This window comes from Aulonocara sp. 'chitande type north' Nkhata Bay, linkage group LG17, assembly GCF_057382095.1.
Source record: "Aulonocara sp. 'chitande type north' Nkhata Bay isolate Kocher_YH1m ecotype deep benthic linkage group LG17, A_spYH_male_GT1.1, whole genome shotgun sequence".
Lineage (NCBI taxonomy): Eukaryota > Metazoa > Chordata > Actinopteri > Cichliformes > Cichlidae > Aulonocara > Aulonocara sp. 'chitande type north' Nkhata Bay.
The window spans coordinates 19,140,686-19,158,465 of record NC_141360.1 but is presented as its reverse complement, the minus strand read 5'-3'; the positions used below and the strand labels follow the sequence as shown (position 1 = coordinate 19,158,465).

Sequence of the window (17,780 nt, the reverse complement as noted above, 5' to 3'; positions counted from 1 at the left end):
TTCTGTAATAACGTTTTTATTTTAACCCTGTTGAACCACGCAAATTATTTCCTTTAATTTTTTGTTTGCTGTCGTAATTAGAGATGGACCGATCCGATATTACGTATCGGTATCGGTCCGATACTGACCTAAATTACTGGATCGGATATCGGAGAAAAATAAAAAATGTAATCCGATCCATTAAATATCACGAAAGCACCTCACAAAACTTGCAACACGCCGTAACTCACCTCAGAACGTTAGCACGTCGGAGCAGTATGCATCACGTGATAGAGCGGCTGTGGCATGCAGGACCTGTCGGTGGTCTGGATAGCATGTGGAGCTTCGCTAGCAACCCGGCATTTCATCTCCGACAAAGTTATCCCCGAGAGAAGTAAAGCAAGTGTGTAAGTCCATCTCTGAATGTTTGTAAAGCATTCCTGCGTTAAGCTTAACGAGCGACTGCCTCTTCTTGCTGCTACTTCAATCATGAAACTGCTTAATGATCAGCTGATCGGCTTTTCTGTTGCGAGTCCGTGTCTCTTGTTTGCTTTTGGCCCACTTTGCACCAGAAAGAGGAAACCAGCGGCTGAACAACAGCAGCACATTTAAGCTTGATAAGCTGTTGTTAGAATGTATTTAATATTACTTTCTACTCGAGGATCTTTAGCTGACGCTGGTAACTGTGCAGGGGCGGATCTAGAAAAGTTTAGCCAGGGGGGCCGATAGGGCATTAACAGGGAAAAGGGGGCACAAAGACATACTTTTCTTTCTTATTCTCATTTAAAATGTCTAGCTTTTAATTATTTAATATTTATCTGAATCTTACACCCAAAGTTTTAATCTGATGTAAAATGTATAGAAGTCCATTACTGCATATAGTAACTGTTAAGTCTAATATACCCTAGTAAGCTATAGTACTTTTTCCTTTGGGAAGGTACCATCTGTGCAGTCTGCAATTTTGTTGAAGAAAGATGTTGAATCTATTTAATATTTCTTGAAAAATAATTGATTTCTGTGCATTTTTTTTCACACTGCATCAAATTAAGGTTGATTACGTCGATTAAGCATCATGAGGTGGAGCGTGAGGGGTGGTTCCCTATTTTTTTATTTTTGTTGTTGCTGGGAGTTGGAACCCTATTAGTTAGGTTGCTTAATATTTATGCTAAGTACTCTTTAAAATACCAGAATAGGGAGGATGGTGTAGGTTTAAGTTTATTAGATTGATCAGTATTGCTGAACTATGAAATATTTTTTTTTTGCATACAGGTATAACAGAATAGCTTTAGTGTGGTTGTTGTTTTAAACTTGAGTATGTACTTATACAAAATGCAGCAAGATATTTAAAAAACAGTTTTGTTGATTAAAAAACACTATATCGGATTCATATCGGTATCGGCAGATATCCAAATTTATGATATCGGTATCGGACATAAAAAAGTGGTATCGTGCCATCTCTAGTCGTAATGTGAGATTAAATCTCTGAGCCTACATGTGGGATTAGGACAGTGACTTTGACTTTACCTCCTCTACAGAGATCATGTGACTGCTTTTATTTGGTTAACGTGTCCGGAAACGTTCCCAGAGGTGGATCCTGAGATGTAATGGAATAAAATATGAGAAATTCACGAATTCTTTCAATTTTGCTTCTTGAGAAGAAGCTAAACTCACAGCTCTGACATTTACGTCCTAAAACAGGAGAACATCATTCATCCACAGCACATCTGTTTTCATTTTATAAAATCTTTTTTTCTCACTGTGGACCAAACACTTCACAGTTGTTTGTATTCTCAGCGGCAGTGGAAAACAAAGACTGAACCCGTTCACTGCACACTTGGTTCTTTATTGAAGTCGATCTTTTTTGGAAACTAAACAGAAATTAAACATGTTTACGTTTTCTCAGACAGTCTTCGTTATTACGCACATTTAAGGCATGAATTCGATTTTTATTGCAGTAGTGTGAGCACACTGAAATGAAAGCAGATTTCTGCATTTATCTCAAAGGATTCAGATCCAGCTTTTCTTCTGGGACTCACTTCATGCTGAGCGGAGAAAAATTTCAGCCGCAGCGGCTCGTTTTTTGATCTGCAAGAAGTGCAGCCGCTCATTTCTGAGGACGTGTCTCAGAGAGCTCATGAAGCAGAAACTTCAAACTACAGCGGCCACTTCAGTCCTGAGAGGTGACCTCTGACCTCCACTGCAGTGCGATCTGGTTTTCTTGGCAACCAAACAAAAACAGAATGTCTTTTTTTTTTTTTTTTTTTTTTTAAATCCTTCTTTAACGTAAATTCTCTCCAAACAGAAAAGTCGTGTTTATCGTCTTTCGCCCATGAGTCATTTCTGTGGTTCAGCTTCATCCTTTGATGACAGCGATCGGCCTCAGTTTGATTGCCTTCTTGCTGATGCCAGCCTCGTGACACGTGTTCACCACGTCTGTCACGTTTTTGTATGATTCAGGAGCCTTAACAAAAAAAAAAAAAAAAAAAAAAAAAAAAAAAGTCAGACACAAACAGAAAACAGCTTAAAGTGCATAAAAACCCACCCTGACTCCTCCCCCTCACCTCCTCCATCACCAGTTTGGGCGATGCCACCCGGATGGCAATGCCCATGTCGGCCAGTTTGTCCAGGACGTCCTGGAAGTCCAGGTTCCTGCGTGACTTTGCTCGAGAGAGCGCTCGGCCCTGAAACAGACAGGAAGTTGCTTAAAGACATGAAACGAACCAAGGTTGACCATGTGACAGCGCGAAGGGCGCTCAGACTCGTACCGCTCCATGGCAGGTGGTCCCAAACGTCTCCATCATGCCCTGCTCGGTCCCCGTCAGGACGTAGCTGCAGGTCCCCATCGTCCCACCGATGAGCACCGGCTGACCTGTGAGCTGGAAATGGCAGCGAGTTCAGGCAAGACTCACATCATGATGGCGAGTAAACAGACGAACATGACGCGCTCTTACCTGGTAGTCGACGGGGATGAGGGGGTGGTGAGGGGGGAAGGCTCGCGTGGATCCTTTGCGGTGAACGAGCAGCGTCCTCTGCTTCCCGTCCACAATGTGCTCCTCCACTTTGGCGATGTTGTGAGAGACGTCGTAGATGACGTGCATGTCAAGGTCATCCGGCGTCGTACCGAACACTTTGGAGAAGGCCTGAAAGACACGAAAACTGCTTTTACAGACTCCGCTCACCCAAACCCTCTCCCCATAACGATCATAGCAGAATCGGGACATTATTAGACTCCACAGCAATCCGATGCCGGAAGTTCAAATTACAGAATATCCTATAAATGAAATGAAAACAAAAGAAATACACAAAAATTATGAATTAAATAAAAGTTAAAAGATTAAAAAAATTAATAAAAAATGTAACGAAAATAAAAAACAAATGAACAGAAGCAGAAATTGAATTTTCTATCACATTAATGATTTTTACAGTTGTATTTTTATATTATTTGTGGTGCGTTTAAGTGCATTCGTCGAATCCCCGACTCGGAGTGGAACAGAGTGGGTTCATCCTCCTGATCATGGAACTCACTTCTTCATGAGAAGAGCTGCGCTTTAAGCACCATGTGAGGTCACTTCTCTTGTTAGGGCGGGTGCAGCGGTGCGTTTATGACCCGAGAGCGGCTCAGGTGAGCGTACCTGTCTGGTGAGGAAGGTCATGGAGGAGCGGTTGACCCAGGCGTAGTTTCCTGCGGCTGCCATGCCTTTCAGGTAATCCTGCCCCTCAGGAGAGTTGATTTGAGCGCAGGCCAGCTGTCGATCGTTCACCGTGATTTTGTCACGCTTCATCGCCTTCTCCATGGCAACCAGAGCATCTGTAAATATCACCAGGTGTTTTCGTTGATAATTTAAAAGGCAGAAGTGAAGGTTTGCAATATTCGGCGATCCATTTCGGCGGCACTCGTACCTGTGGCGACCTGATGCCCGAGGCCTCGGCTGCCGCTGTGGATCATCACACACACCTGGCCTTTGTGGTCAATGCCCATCTTCTTGGCGGCGTAGTCGTTGTAGATCTCATCCACCACCTGGATCTCAGCATAGTGGTTTCCTGCTCCCAAAGTGCCAAGCTGCAACACACACACACAGCTTTAGACACCAGCAGAGGGTTGCAGGTGTGAACACAGGTGTGAGCTGCAGGGCTACCTGCGGCAGGCCTCTCTTCTTGGCCTTGGAGGACACCTTGTTGGGGTCGGCCTGCAGCATGCGCCCGTACTCTTCGCAGTGCTCCTTATCCTCGGCCCAGGCGTAGCCCTCCCTTAGAGACCAGTCCATGCCCATTTCCAGCGCCTCCTCCAGGTCCCTGGTGACACATGCATTAGTCAGGTGACACACAGGTGAGGAGAGGCAGGTCTGTTCTGTTCTACTTACTTGGCGCCCATCGGGATGACGCCTTTGGAGCCGACTCCCACAGGGATGTGGTCGAACAGTGACTGAGCGAGCTGCTCCTTCACCGGCTGGACATCGCCCTCGTCCAGGTTTGTCCTCAGCAGGCGGACACCGCAGTTTATGTCGAAGCCCACGCCACCTGGAGGGCACATGGGAAGTACTGTTTTAACAGGGTGGGTCACAGAGTAAGTTTCATGACGGGTGACCACAGCAGGGAAATCCACAGGTTGGAAGATTTTTTTACTTCCTGCACATAGCTTCCCACCAAACTCCATTCATTTTTCATCAGGTTTTAGAGGACCCTGCTTATGTTTTATCATAGTACTTCCTACCTGGAGACACCACGGAATTGGGGTTGTCCATGTCAAAGGCTGCCATGTTCCCGATAGCAAATCCGTACCCAGAGTGGACATCTGGCAGGCCGATGGATTTCTGCCGACCAATCAGAGACACCCTGAGTACGAAGCAAAACATTTACTGTGGACACATACAGAACGGCAACACTCACGTTCACAATCCCCGGCAGCGCCGCCACATTCCCAATCTGTTTCATGGCTGGAAGGAACCCGCCCACACCTGAGGAGGAGGAACAGAGAGAAATGAGGAGGGTGGAGGTCAGGTAGAGGGGGCTCTCAGCGGGGTTCAAAGGTCACCAACCTCCTCCTCGGCAGGCATTACGAAGCTCCTCGAACATAAGCTTCTCCAGAGACTCGTTCACGTAGAAAACTCCTTCCACCTAAAGAGGAAAAGGAGGAGGAGTCAAGAGGTGACAGCAGAGGAAATAAAAGCTTTTAAGGAGCGTCCCTGCTTCGCTTTAATGATTATTCTGAATCTTTCTTCTGTGAGACAATGAAACCAACTGAAAATAAACTAAAATGGAGCAGAGTCACCTCCTCCCAGCGTCCACCCGCGGGTGGAGCAGAACAGATACACTTAAAACTTTCGTAAATCATTTTAAGCGTTTTTAAGTTTGTGCTGCTGTTCAGAATCATTTTAGCCTCGTGCTTATTCGGCATTTCTCGGGGGTTCCGTCAGCTCCTGTGTTCTACTGTCTCTGATGTTCTCCTCTCATGCCGTGGACACCTGTGTTTAATCAAGTCACCTGCAGCTGTCAGCCCAGCCACGTTACCAGCTAGCTGTGAGCTGTTATCTGTTAGCTCGTACCTGCATGTTGGGGACGAAGCCCTTTTTGATTCTCCAGGAGGTGGAGGAGATTTTATCCAGAAACTGCAGCTCATCATTGTAACTGCGACTCATGACTCCACAAACGACCAAAAACGGCAAATCTCACTCTTTAACGCCGCGTTTCACTGGCTGTCTAATGTAAGATTAGAAAAAGAAGCCGAAGAAAAGAGTCTTCTTCGGCTTCTTTTTCTTCTACGCTCAACAGGCTGCACGCGCATTACTGCCACCTACTGTTCAGTGTTCCACGGTTATTCTCTATGCGGTATTATCCTCAGTAGAACAGCAGTGTGTGGACGTGCTCCAGGATCTCTCTGCTCCTCCTGCTCTGCGGGTTCAATTTCTGTGATGGAAACACTTCCTGCCCTCTGTGAGGAGTTCCTGCCCGTGACAGTGCTCCCACACTCACACGTGTCCTTGCTGTATTGTGAATCATAAACTAAACCCTTCCCTTTCAGTCATTTCCGACAACCTTTGCTGTCGTTCATCGATGATGTATTTATGATTTCTGGGTATTCTGGTGGCCCACGCTGCAAATAAGACACGGCCCTGTCCTCCTGAACTGTGTGTTCAGTCTGCTCTTTCCATCAGTCACTAATTTGTTTTTTATTTTCTGATTTCTTTTTCTTGTCATGGCAATACTGTTGTGGAATAAAAGTGCTCCACATAGAGTCTTTGGCTGAATTACATCCAGCTTCTTGGCTTTTTAATCACTGAATTTTTGGAGATTCAAAGCGTCATTAAATAAATATTATATAATAAATACTGAGATGGTTACTATGGAGATAAATGACAGAGACAGACACTGCTGAGTGAGATCCACTGACTTATATTAGCAAAGAAAGAGAGAGCAGCACTGATCTGTGAATTCATTAAATGATCTCAAGATATAATAGACAGAAATAAGAAGCGGAAATTTTCAACTTAAACCATCATCTTGTTTTTCTTCTACTTTCAGCAGAAAATACAGTAAGGGTACATCTTTCACTATCTTACAATGCTGTGATTGCAGACATTTCCCAACTCTCTGTGAATGGTACTCATGGTCAATGAGTACCATTGATCAACGGGCTTTGATCAACGGGCTTCGATCAGTGGTTATGGATCAATGATAATGAGAATTTGCATATTAATGATCAAGGAACTGACCTCACAGCCCACCGTTCATTCAGTGGGCTAGTTTCAGTTATCGTGCAAATGTACTGTTTATAATGCTGGGGAAACCCACAGTCAGCTGAGACTGAAGAAGTCACTTGAATGAGTGATGAAACGTTTCTCCCACTGACAAAGCTACGTCCAGATGAACAGAATCAACCTTTTGGGGAACATAAAATGCCGTTATTTAAACAGTATATAAAGATGATTAATTTTATCTCCCCTGCAGATTTATTCATACCAATCGAAATGTTCTGGAGAATACTCAGGATTTTATGCAGCCCGGTTGCCGTATTTGTAGTTTTACGAAAGTTTATTTTGGATAATGATTCAGGAAGTTTAGTGACAAGCCTTCAAAACAAAAGCAGAATCTACACAAAGCAACATAATGCATGCGTACATATAAATAAAAAATATAAATACATGCATCTAATTTAATAAAAGTTGTTATTTTGAAAAGTTGGGCCTTTTTACGGCATAATACATTTATTCTAACAGAATTATTACGATTTTTTTTTTAAAAAAAACTTTGGTTTATAAACTTTTGATTTGAGTGCCCTCGACGTGTTGTATTATGAAAATCCATCCCGGAAGCGGTGTGTGCGTGTTTTGGGGCGCTGCAGGTTTGTGTGTTTACAGAGAAGCACATGAAGAGTCGTGGATGTCTTCTCGGTAGTTCACGGTGTGAGTGTTCTTCTGTTTGACTTCCAGCTTTCAGGACTACAAACGCTCCTTAACCCGGTTAGTTAACACTAACCCGCGCTAAGCAGCAGCAGCGTTAGTGAAACGTTAGCTAACGATAAGACTGCGGAAACGAAAACGAAACGTTTGTTTTCACGCAGCTCTTTACATATTTTTCTACCTCACAGAGAACCAACGACGCTCTGAAATCAGCGCAAAATGAACGAAAATCCTCTAAATGTGACGTTTTAGCGGTAAAGCGGAGCTAAAGCTGCTAAGAAATTTCAAAACGTCATTAGTGACTCATCAAAAGTTAAATTTGGCAGATTTGTAATGAGGTTTCGTACTTAATGAGCTAAAGTTTACTGTGAGGTTTGGATTTGAATCAGAGTCACTTTGTGCACAGTAAAAATCACGTGATACTTTTTTAATATGTGCACAGATTAAATTAATGTTAGTTAAAGTTCATTAGATATTACGTCACTGTTCACTGATGATCTGATTTAGCAGCTGGAATCTTTTCACCAGACTCCATTCACTTTTTATCTGTTTTTAGTGAAATTTGACAACATATTTTTATGAGAAACACAAATACAATAAGAAACGAAAAATAAGAACCTGATAACAAAAAATGAAATAGATTAATACATACTAAAGAAATGAATACAATTACATACAAAAATAATAATTATTAGTAAAAATTAGAAATGAAACAATTAAACATTAATAGAAAGATGATTAAAATAAAGAAAAAATATAATAATAATAATAATGTCTGTGAAGGTTCTCAGAACTGAAGAAGCTTCTCGGATGAGAGGTGAAACCTCTTCAAGTAACTTAAAGAAGTCCAGACTCTTTTCTTTGCAAGCTCCTTTGAATAATAATAATAATAATAATAATAATAATAATAATAATAAAGGAATAAAACAAAGTTGCATATAAATAAAATATTAAATACAACATGGAAATAAAATTATATGAAAAATCAGACTGCGTGATATAAAATCCAAACATGTGAATACAGTTCTGTTAAGAGCATCATGGCCCTCTGCAGTCTGTGCATTACTTAGTGTGAGTCCTCTTCCTGTGTCTGTGTGTGAGCAGCATCATGAAGCTGCGAGTTCGAATCAACAGGCAGACCAGCCGGGTGGAGTTACTTGGAGAAGATCCCAGTTTGAAAGAGCTCAGAGATCACATCCAGGAGATGCTGTTGTCCTCACATGGACTCAGGTCGGTGCTGCACATGTCTAACTCTGTAATCTGAGTTGTGGTTTATAAAGTTTCAGTTATTTGACTCCCTACTTGCGCTTCAGTTCAGACACAGAGTTTGGTTTGTCTCTGAACGGCTCCAAGCTGCTCACGGACACTGCTCAGACTTTGGCATCCTGCGGCATCGTGTCCGGAGATTTGATCTGTGTCCATCTGCCTCAGTCTGAAGCCACAGCTGCCGCCGGTTCAACCAGCTCAGCCTCGTCTACAAGCTCCACCTACACGGCAGCCAAGAGCTCTGCAAACCAGAGGCAAAGCCAGCAGACCCCCATCATGGCCTCCACTCAGGTATGATGTTCACCTCCAGCAGGTTGTTCAGGTGGGCTGGATAGGTGTGTGAGACATATCGAGCCTGTTTCCAGTCCATGTGTGGGAGGTCAGTCTACACAGACTGTAGACTGCCTCGGCCAGAGATCAGAAACAGGCCCAGAAAGCATCCACATACTTCTGGCTTCAGTGCACAGTTTCTGTTTTACTTTCTCGTGTTTTTATGAGCTGAATTATAACATAAAATAATTCGCAAATACAGACACACCACAGAGCACACAGCAAGGGTTAAAGCTGGTTTAAAGGGCCACACCCCCCTCACAGCTTCTCTTCTGTGGATCCACACGAGGACACACTTAATTTCACATCATCCAACACTGATGACACTCTGACTCATCTCAGTTTGCATCAGCAGCATCAGACTGAAAGTGTTTAGGTGAACCAGCTGTGCCTCTGAAACCTGAGATGTTTTGTTTGGAGCTGGACGAATTCACAGGTTCAAAAGCTTTCTCACCTGATACTTACAAGCTTTCAGGGAACTTTGGATTAAAGAACAGTTAAAAGTCATGGGCGTGCCAGCCTTCATCGTGGAAGCACCGGCTCTCTCGCAGCAGTAGAAATCTTCACATCTGGAAAGCTGCAGGAGTCTAACGGAGCATTTTCAGACACATCCTCAGCTTCACATCACCAGACACATTTTTAAATAGCGAAGTCTCAGTCAGCCTGAGAAGCATTTATATATTTGGTGCTTGGGGCGCTTTTAAATCCTTACAGATGTGCGTCTCATGAACAGCTGGAGAGAAAAACAAAGTTCTGCAAAGGTTTAAAAGGATGAGCTTTACCCATTGCAGGAGATGGTCTCCAGTGTTACTGGTGCCAAAAAATAAAAACAAACTCACTGGAAGAGCATAGTGGGCGTTAAATCTGTGTAATGGTTTGATGGTATTTTAAAATTCCCTATCATTCTGAAAATGAAGACAAACACTGATTTATAATCGTACGGTGTTCCACAAGGTTCCCATCCAGGCCCCTTGCTGTTTGTCTTTTACAGTTGTCACCACAAGTATTTGAAAACTGACAGAGCCTTGGTAGTTTAGCCTCGTGGGTCATCACAGAATATTTCATATCAAACAATAAGACTTTGAGCTTTAACTCGAGAAGACAACAAAGTGTTGCGTTGACTGTTCAGGAATTTCAGCCAATTACAGTCCTGCATTTTCAAAGGCTGGTCAGCAGAGGCATCATTGTTCACATACTTATGGATCTGACTGTGTTTTGATGTTTGTGGTCAGCTGTAACATTAAAGGAGATCAGCCTTGACCTGTTTATGGCAGGTTGTTGTTTTTGATGTTGTTCATGTCTGTTTTATATTTTAAGTTATTATAACAAAGAAACAACAGCAGATTATTTTAGCCTGTGCCGCGTCACTCATCAGACCTGACGATGGGGCGTAGACGTGCCCAAGCTCACAGTTTTGTTGTTGGTAAACAGCCGAGCAGCAGCAGCAGTGTCAGTGGGGCTGCCGGTCCTGCAGTCCTTTCAGAGTCCCAGCCGTCCTGTGAGATGCTGGACTCTGAATCTTCAGCCTCCATCTGGGAGCCAATGCTGTGCAGTGAGGCCGAGGAGGGTCAGGCACCACTCTCTCTGGAGCTCCTGTACCACACGGCCCAGCCAACAAGTCCCAATGATGCCATCATGGTGGCCGGACATCTCCTGATGCTCGAGACTGGGTTCATTGCTCAGGTGAGGCGAGGGGGACAGGTTAATATCCTGCTGAGTAAACAGGTGAAGGCAGACGCTTTGAGTAAGTGTGTGCGCCTCCACAGGGCACCGAGCTGAAGCCCGGTGAGATGCCTGCTGGATGGAGGTGTGCAGGTGGAGTCTACAAGCTGCAGTACACTCATCCTCTGTGTGAGAGCAGCCTGGCCTCGGTGGTGGCTGTGTGCATGGGCCCAATGCTCGTCATGAACAGTGAGTCCTCTTTAAATGGGCTGAATTTATTTTTCTTTGACCTTTTAGTGTTCAACTCCCACTGTGTTTCTGACCTTTTTCTTCTTCATGCAGCGACTCTGAAGGTTACAGAAACGGTCGACACTGTCCGCAAACTATGTCTGAATGCATCCAGCTACGTGACCAATGAGTGGCCAGGTAAAGCTGTGATTGGTTGGCATAACGCCACCAACACAGGAGCGTCTTTGATTAATTTTCTGTGTCTGATGTTGTTCAGGAGGAAGTGCTGCAGCAGCATTTAAAGACCTCAGCAAACTGTCCCGACTCTTCAAAGACCAGCTGGCGTACCCACTGATCGCCACCGCCAGAGAAGGTAACGCCCCCTCTCAGATGAGTCACAACATGTTGGTGCTGACATCATCCAGTTCATCAGCTTTAATCAGAGAAAACCTCAGAGAAGTTAAATTGCTGTGAACATTAGCCATGTTACAGCTTTTAGTGAGTTTAAGAAAGATTTTATTTAAATCGATGTTCAATTTCATTAAAATTAAAATGTAAAACTCAAAATCCCACTCATAAAAAACATACAGGGCAAAGAGAATTATATTAACCAATCAAAATCTTAATGAAAGTTATTTAAAGTTATACAAAATTAAAAGATTACTCCTTGAATTTGCAGCTTTATTATAAATTTTAAGACATATATATATGTATATATATATATGTATATATATATATATATATTAAATATATATAAAATTGTAGGTTGTGTATCCTTCAGGTGTTAATGGGGTTATTGAAAATGTGTATATGTGCGTATGTGTGTATATACGTAGGTATGGATAGATAGAAACATATATGTGTATATATTAAAAAAAAAAAAAAAAAAATTACACATAACATATAATGTAATTACAAGGAGGTATTTCTGTAGTCTATTGATACTAGATAGTGGAAAAGGGGTGGGATTAAATAAGCTTATGCTTCTTCCTGCTCCTTTTTGAACATGGACGTTATTTGGAGTTGTGGTTGCTCGTTTTCCTTTTGTTTGCTTTGTTCATTTGTCTCTTTTAATTCTATTTTTTTTTTTTATACTTTTTCAACATGTTCAAAATAAAGATTCAATCAATCAATCAATCAATAATTAAAGCGTCTCTTAAACTGTTCACTTGCATTATGTAAGGGGATTACATTATTAAATAACTTCACCATAAATTAGCAGTAAGTGCCTCTAAAAGTCAAATTTATTCTGTATTTTATCACCTAGGGCAGGGGTGTCAAACTCCAGACCTCGGGGGCCGGTGTCCTGCAGGTTTTAGATCTCACCCAGGGTCAACACACCTGAAACAAATGATTAGTTCATTACCAGGCCTCTGGAGAACTTCAAGACATGTTGAGGAGGTCATTTAGTGATTTACATCAGCTGTGTTGGATCAAGGACACATCTAAAACCTGCAGGACATCTGCCCTCGAGGCCTGGAGTTCGACACCTGTGACCTACGGTGTTCCCCAGGGTTCCAGTTTAGGTCCTCTGGTGTTTGACTTCTATGTGCTTCGAACTGAGAAGATTAGCAGCTTTAAAAGTTACATGTAGATGACACTCAATTTTACGTTTCTTATGATCAAAACATATTTTGATCGAAATCCCATTTTATCAACTACATCATCTTATTTAAATACCAAAGAACAAATAACTTTTATTTGTAGTAAAAAAGTGTTGGATAAAGAACTTATATGAGTGTCCATGAAAGGTTTCATCCCAACTTTTGAAGCCATGAGTTAAAAAAAAAAAAAAAAAAAAAGGATTACAGATTATTTTGCCATCTTAAATTCGTTTTTTACTTTCAGACTTGAGTTCATACAGAGTTTCCTTTTCTAGTTTTTCTTTTCACACAAACTCATTTGTTTTGTAATAAACTATTTCATGTTAATATCCCGAAGAATTCTAGTAAAATCTGTCCCGAAACATTTGGGAAGCTGCTTTAGAGGAACAGCTTGTTTGACTCATATGAGCTTGAGTCGCGTTTTCATTGATGATGTTTCTCTGTAAGCAGATGCTAACGTGCTAACATGCTAATGTCTGGTACTGACAGTCTGTGATGTGTTTCAGCGATGGCTCTCCCCGTGGCGTTCGGTCTGCCTGCTCTTCCTCCGGAGCTGCTCCTCCGAGTCCTCCGCCTGCTCGACGTTCGCTCTGTGGTCAGACTGTCGGCGGTAAGCCGGCACTTCAACGTCGCCACAGCAGACTCGTCGCTGTGGAGACACCTGTACCGCCGCGACTTCGCAGGTGGAAAAAGAGTCCCTAAAACTATTTCATTTATTTTTAAAATTATTTCTGCAAATTTCTCTAACTATGGGTCAAATGTTCCACTGACACTGTTTAAATGTTCTTTTTCATGTGCTTTTTAGATGTTCTTGATTTTTTTTCTATTTTTCACCCTTAGAACACCCTTAACTTATTAAAACCTGTTATAATGTCTTAATTTACTTATTAATTAAATAATTTTCAGTGAAGTTTTAAACAGCTTACTCTACATTAAATATTAGAATCTGAATAAGATAATTTAAATGACAGCATTAAAAAAGAAAATAACATTTAAAAAATGTAAAAACAAATCAGTCATTATTTTCTCCACAAATAAGCAGAAATTGTGGGGGAAACACCTGAATGTCCACCGTGTTTAAGATAGTTTTTAGAAATAAATAAACTAAAAAGTATCAAAATATTTTCTAAATTTACACAGATTTGAAGTTGTGAAATGAGTCAATTAAATTTATTGATTGAGTCATTGTGATTGTCCAGTTTTTCAACAAAATCATTATAATTAAAGTGACTGATTGTGTTTGCCGTTTTTCAGATTCAGGCTCAGGCAGATCCAGAGACACAGACTGGAAAGAGGTGAGAAACACACTTCATCAAAGTAAATAACTAAAGAACTGTAAACTCTTAAAACCTCCTAATGTGTCGTTTTTAATATGAATATTTTAAGGTAATAATAAATTAGACTAATGTGGGGCAGATTGATGATAGCTCGCAGAATTTAAGCTTTAATGTGATTTGTTGTTGATTTTTTTTGGGGGGGATTTTTTGTGTAAATAATTTAATTTGTTTTTATTTGTTTTCCAGCTCTACAAAAAGTCGTACAAGTTTCGCTCTGAACTTCGAAACGCTGCCCCGACCCGCCCCCGCCCCCTCCTGCCTTTCCATCCAGGAGACATCTTCCACCCCATCCCCTACCCTCACTTCCCCCCGGTGCCGGGCATCATCGGTGGAGAATACGATCAGCGACCAAACCTGCCCCACGGCCTACTCCCCCGCCCCCGCTACGACCCCATAGGCCCGCTCGCAGACCCGCACAGACGACCTCGCCACGACTTCCACAGAATCCGACCAACAGGAGGGCGACCTTCAGACATCCGACGAGGATTCATCTGATCACTCCGTCACTGATCACATATCAATGACACAACTTCCTGTTTGACTCCGGGTTGACAAAAATTCATTTTCACAATAAAATCAGAATTTAAAACATTCTGTCTGGGAATCATTTATAACCTCACAACTGAACAAAATCTTTAAATCATTTTATTCCACAAAGACAAAAAAGTAAACATTTTAATTTAAAGTTATAATTTTATGTGACAGCCATTTATTTATGGGTTAAACATCAAACAGAAGAAGTTTGAAAAATGTCAATTAAAAAATGCAATCTACAGGGTGGGCCATTTATATGGATACACCGTAATAACATGGAAATGGTTGGTGATATTAAAGTCCTGTTTGTGGCACATTAGTATATGTGAGGGGGCAAACTCCTCAAGAAGTCGGCCATCTTGGATACAACTTTTGTTTTTTCAATAGGAAGAGGGTCATGTGACACATCAAACTTATTGGTAATGTCACAAGAAAAACAATGGTGTGCTTGGTTTCAACGTAACTTTATTCTTTCATGAGTTATTTACAAGTTTCTGACCACTTACAAAATGTGTTCACTGTGCTGCCCATTGTGTTGGATTGTCAATGCAACCCTCTTCTCCCACTCTTCACACACTGATGGCAACACCACAGGAGAAATGCCAGCACAGGCATCTGGTATCTGTAGTTTCAGGTGCTGCACATCTCGTATCTTCACACCATAGACAATTGCCTTCAGATGACCCCAAAGATAAAAGTCTAAGGGGGTCAGATCGGGAGACTTTGGGGGCCATTCAACTGGCCCACGACGACCAATCCACTTTCCAGGAAACTGTTCATCTAGGAATGCTCGGACCTGGCACCCATAATGTGGTGGTGCATCATCTTGCTGGAAAAACTCAGGGAACGTGCCAGCTTCAGTGCATAAAGAGGGAAACACATCATCATGTAGCAATTTCAAATATCCAGTGACCTTGAGGTTTCCATTGATGAAGAATGGACCCACTATCGTTGTACCCCATATACCACACCAAACCATCACTTTTGTTGGTCCAACAGTCTTGGAGGGATCCATCCAATGTGGGTTAGTGTCAGACCAATAGCGGTGGTTTTGTTTGTTAACTTCACCATTCACATAAAAGTTTGCCTCATCACTGAACAAAATCTTCTGCGTGAACTGAGGGTCCTGTTCCAATTTTTGTTTTGCCCATTCTGCAAATTCTGTGCGCCGATCTGGGTCATCCTCATTGAGATGCTGCAGTAGCTGGAGTTTGTAAGGGTGCCATTTGTGAGTAGCTAATATCCACCGAAGGGATGTTCGACTAATGCCACTCTCCAGTGACATGCGGCGAGTGCTACGCTGTGGGCTCTTGCTGAATGAAGCTAGGACAGCCACTGATGTTTCTTCATTAGTGACACTTTTCTTGCAAATCCAACACTGAACCAGTTTCACAAAACTTAGCAAGCAGTTTGCTAACTGTAGCATGGGCGATGGGTGGTCTCGTAGGGTGTCTTGCATTGAAATCTGCTGCAATGACCCGGTTACTGCGTTCACCAGATATCAACACAATTTCGATCCGCTCCTCACGTGTTAACCTCTTCGACATGTCAATGGCTGTGAACAAAGAGAAACTTGGAAATAACTCATATATTCTTATAGTAGTATGTAAAATTATTGCTATAGGTTGTAGTATTATTATATCCTTATAGTTATTTTATATCCCTATATTTAAATAATGTTTTCATATCTGTAACACAAAATTATCAGTAGAAAACATGAGATTTTACTTTACAATGTTCTTTAAGTCTTTATTTTTGTCTAAAAAGTTTATTCATAAACTTTATTATTAATTAAATGATTCATGTCAAAAATATATAATGATATTAAACGAGTAAGTACAAAAATGAAATATTAATTTCATTAGTTTCCAATATTTTTAACACGCTTATCCCTCTACTGCATAGCGTTGCCCTGAGGCAACAAACCACATTTTCATGCCTCACACTGGGCCTTCAAAAAAACTTTTTTTTTTTTTGTCAAATAATGCGACAACTTTCCAATAAAAGGATGAGTTGAAGGTGGTGTGACTTTCATTTTTTTGGGGGGGGGGGGCTGCATTACATGAGAGACATCTCCATTAGAAGGTAAGATAAAGATCACTATTTTACATCATTATAGTAATAATAATAATAATAATAATAATAGTAATAATAATAATAATAATGGTTTGCATTTATATAGCGCTTTAGTGAAATAAATGTATATAAAAAACACTTGTATGTGCATGAATATGTTAAGAAGTATATTTGATTGTTTGTTCTACTTTTTAAAATTTATTTATACAGTAAAACTGTTAATTTTCATTCTTTGCCTCAAGGCAACACTGTGGAGTTAGCCTAATTTTTTTCAGGCAAAATAATGCATATGTGTGTAGAGATGTGTTTGTGTGAATTTATAGGATCATAGTCACTGTTTTTTACTTTACAATCTACTGATAATTACAGGACATGGACGTAAAAACCTTTTATGCAAGGAAACCAAGGGAATGTGCAGTTAGGGACATTCCCTCAGAAAGTGAGGACAGTGAGCTTTCAGGGAGTGACAGGGAAGTGGAGGAGTGGATCCCTGAATCAGGTTTGAGGGACACTTAGGAGCTCAGGGGTCAGTTGGTAAAGTAATTGTGTGTGTGTGTGTGTGTGTGTGTGTGTGTGTGTGTGTGTGTGTGTGTGTGTGTGTGTGTGTGTGTGTACATGTATTACTTATTGTTGTGGGGACACAAATCTGTTTACACACTCACATTGTGATGTCTCGCCTACTTTATGGGGACAAATGGCAAGGTAGGGTGAAGGCTTGAGTCAGGTTTAGGGTAAGGTTAGGGTTAGGTTCAGGCAGGTAGTTGTGATGGGTCAGGATAAGTCTCCAGGAAGTGAATGGAAGTTAATGGAAAGTGATGGAAACACAACATGTGTGTGTGTGTGTGTGTGTGTGTGTGTGTGTGTGTGTGTGTGTGTGTGTGTGTGTGTGTGTATGTGTGTGCGCGCAGGCGTGTATGGGGTTAGGATCAAATGTCGGGTGTATTTTGGTGGTTTATTGTTCTGTGAAATGTTTACATTGTTTATTTGTTGTTTGATTATTGGTTCATCCTTGTTGTACTAATAAAACTTATTATAGAATAACTTCGTTTTGACTACCCTTGTCGCACAATGTTGCCTTGAAGCAACAAACCAATATCTGTTTGGGGTGGGGGGGTGTCAAACTTTATGATTGATATATTATTAGGGACCCTAAAGCTCCCCCAAAATACGGTGAAATATTTTTTTCCCCCACAAAATTAAATAGTCATGCAATAGAGGGTTTTAATAAATCCCTTTGAAAAGTATTTATTATTTATCTACAGTACAAGAAAAAAAGTCATTTATTTTCGTTATATATTTTATTTTATTCAATTATTTATTTACGTTCCGCGACTTTATCTCGTAAAACAATGACGTAATCCTTTGTC

The 17,780-nt window shown here is 41.3% G+C and overlaps 2 protein-coding genes across 4 annotated transcripts; one reads left to right on the top strand and one right to left on the bottom strand.

Annotated features, from left to right (window-relative positions):
- Positions 1 to 1,801: 1,801 nt before the first annotated feature.
- rtcb (RNA 2',3'-cyclic phosphate and 5'-OH ligase) lies at positions 1,802 to 5,713 on the bottom strand. The gene is made up of 12 exons (XM_086268081.1): positions 5,523 to 5,713; positions 5,016 to 5,094; positions 4,867 to 4,934; positions 4,691 to 4,790; positions 4,341 to 4,497; positions 4,116 to 4,272; positions 3,880 to 4,039; positions 3,612 to 3,787; positions 2,931 to 3,119; positions 2,745 to 2,855; positions 2,541 to 2,660; positions 1,802 to 2,440 (listed from the first exon to the last, which is right to left on the bottom strand). The coding sequence occupies exons 1-12, from the start codon at positions 5,613 to 5,615 to the stop codon at positions 2,333 to 2,335; spliced, it is 1,518 nt and encodes a 505-aa protein (XP_086124207.1). The 5' UTR covers positions 5,616 to 5,713; the 3' UTR covers positions 1,802 to 2,332.
- Positions 5,714 to 6,336: 623 nt separating this feature from the next.
- On the top strand, positions 6,337 to 14,392 carry fbxo7 (F-box protein 7). Of its 3 annotated transcripts, none has more exons than XM_086268085.1 (10): positions 6,337 to 6,509; positions 8,481 to 8,606; positions 8,690 to 8,933; positions 10,404 to 10,655; positions 10,739 to 10,883; positions 10,977 to 11,060; positions 11,140 to 11,235; positions 12,973 to 13,149; positions 13,721 to 13,761; positions 13,990 to 14,392. In XM_086268085.1, the coding sequence occupies exons 2-10, from the start codon at positions 8,485 to 8,487 to the stop codon at positions 14,296 to 14,298; spliced, it is 1,470 nt and encodes a 489-aa protein (XP_086124211.1). In that variant the 5' UTR covers positions 6,337 to 6,509; positions 8,481 to 8,484; the 3' UTR covers positions 14,299 to 14,392. The 3 variants fall into 3 exon arrangements, with proteins under 3 accessions (XP_086124211.1, XP_086124210.1, XP_086124209.1); XM_086268084.1 differs by lacking the exon at positions 6,337 to 6,509 and adding an exon at positions 7,270 to 7,379; XM_086268083.1 differs by lacking the exon at positions 6,337 to 6,509 and adding an exon at positions 7,280 to 7,436.
- The last annotated feature ends 3,388 nt before the right edge of the window (positions 14,393 to 17,780 follow it).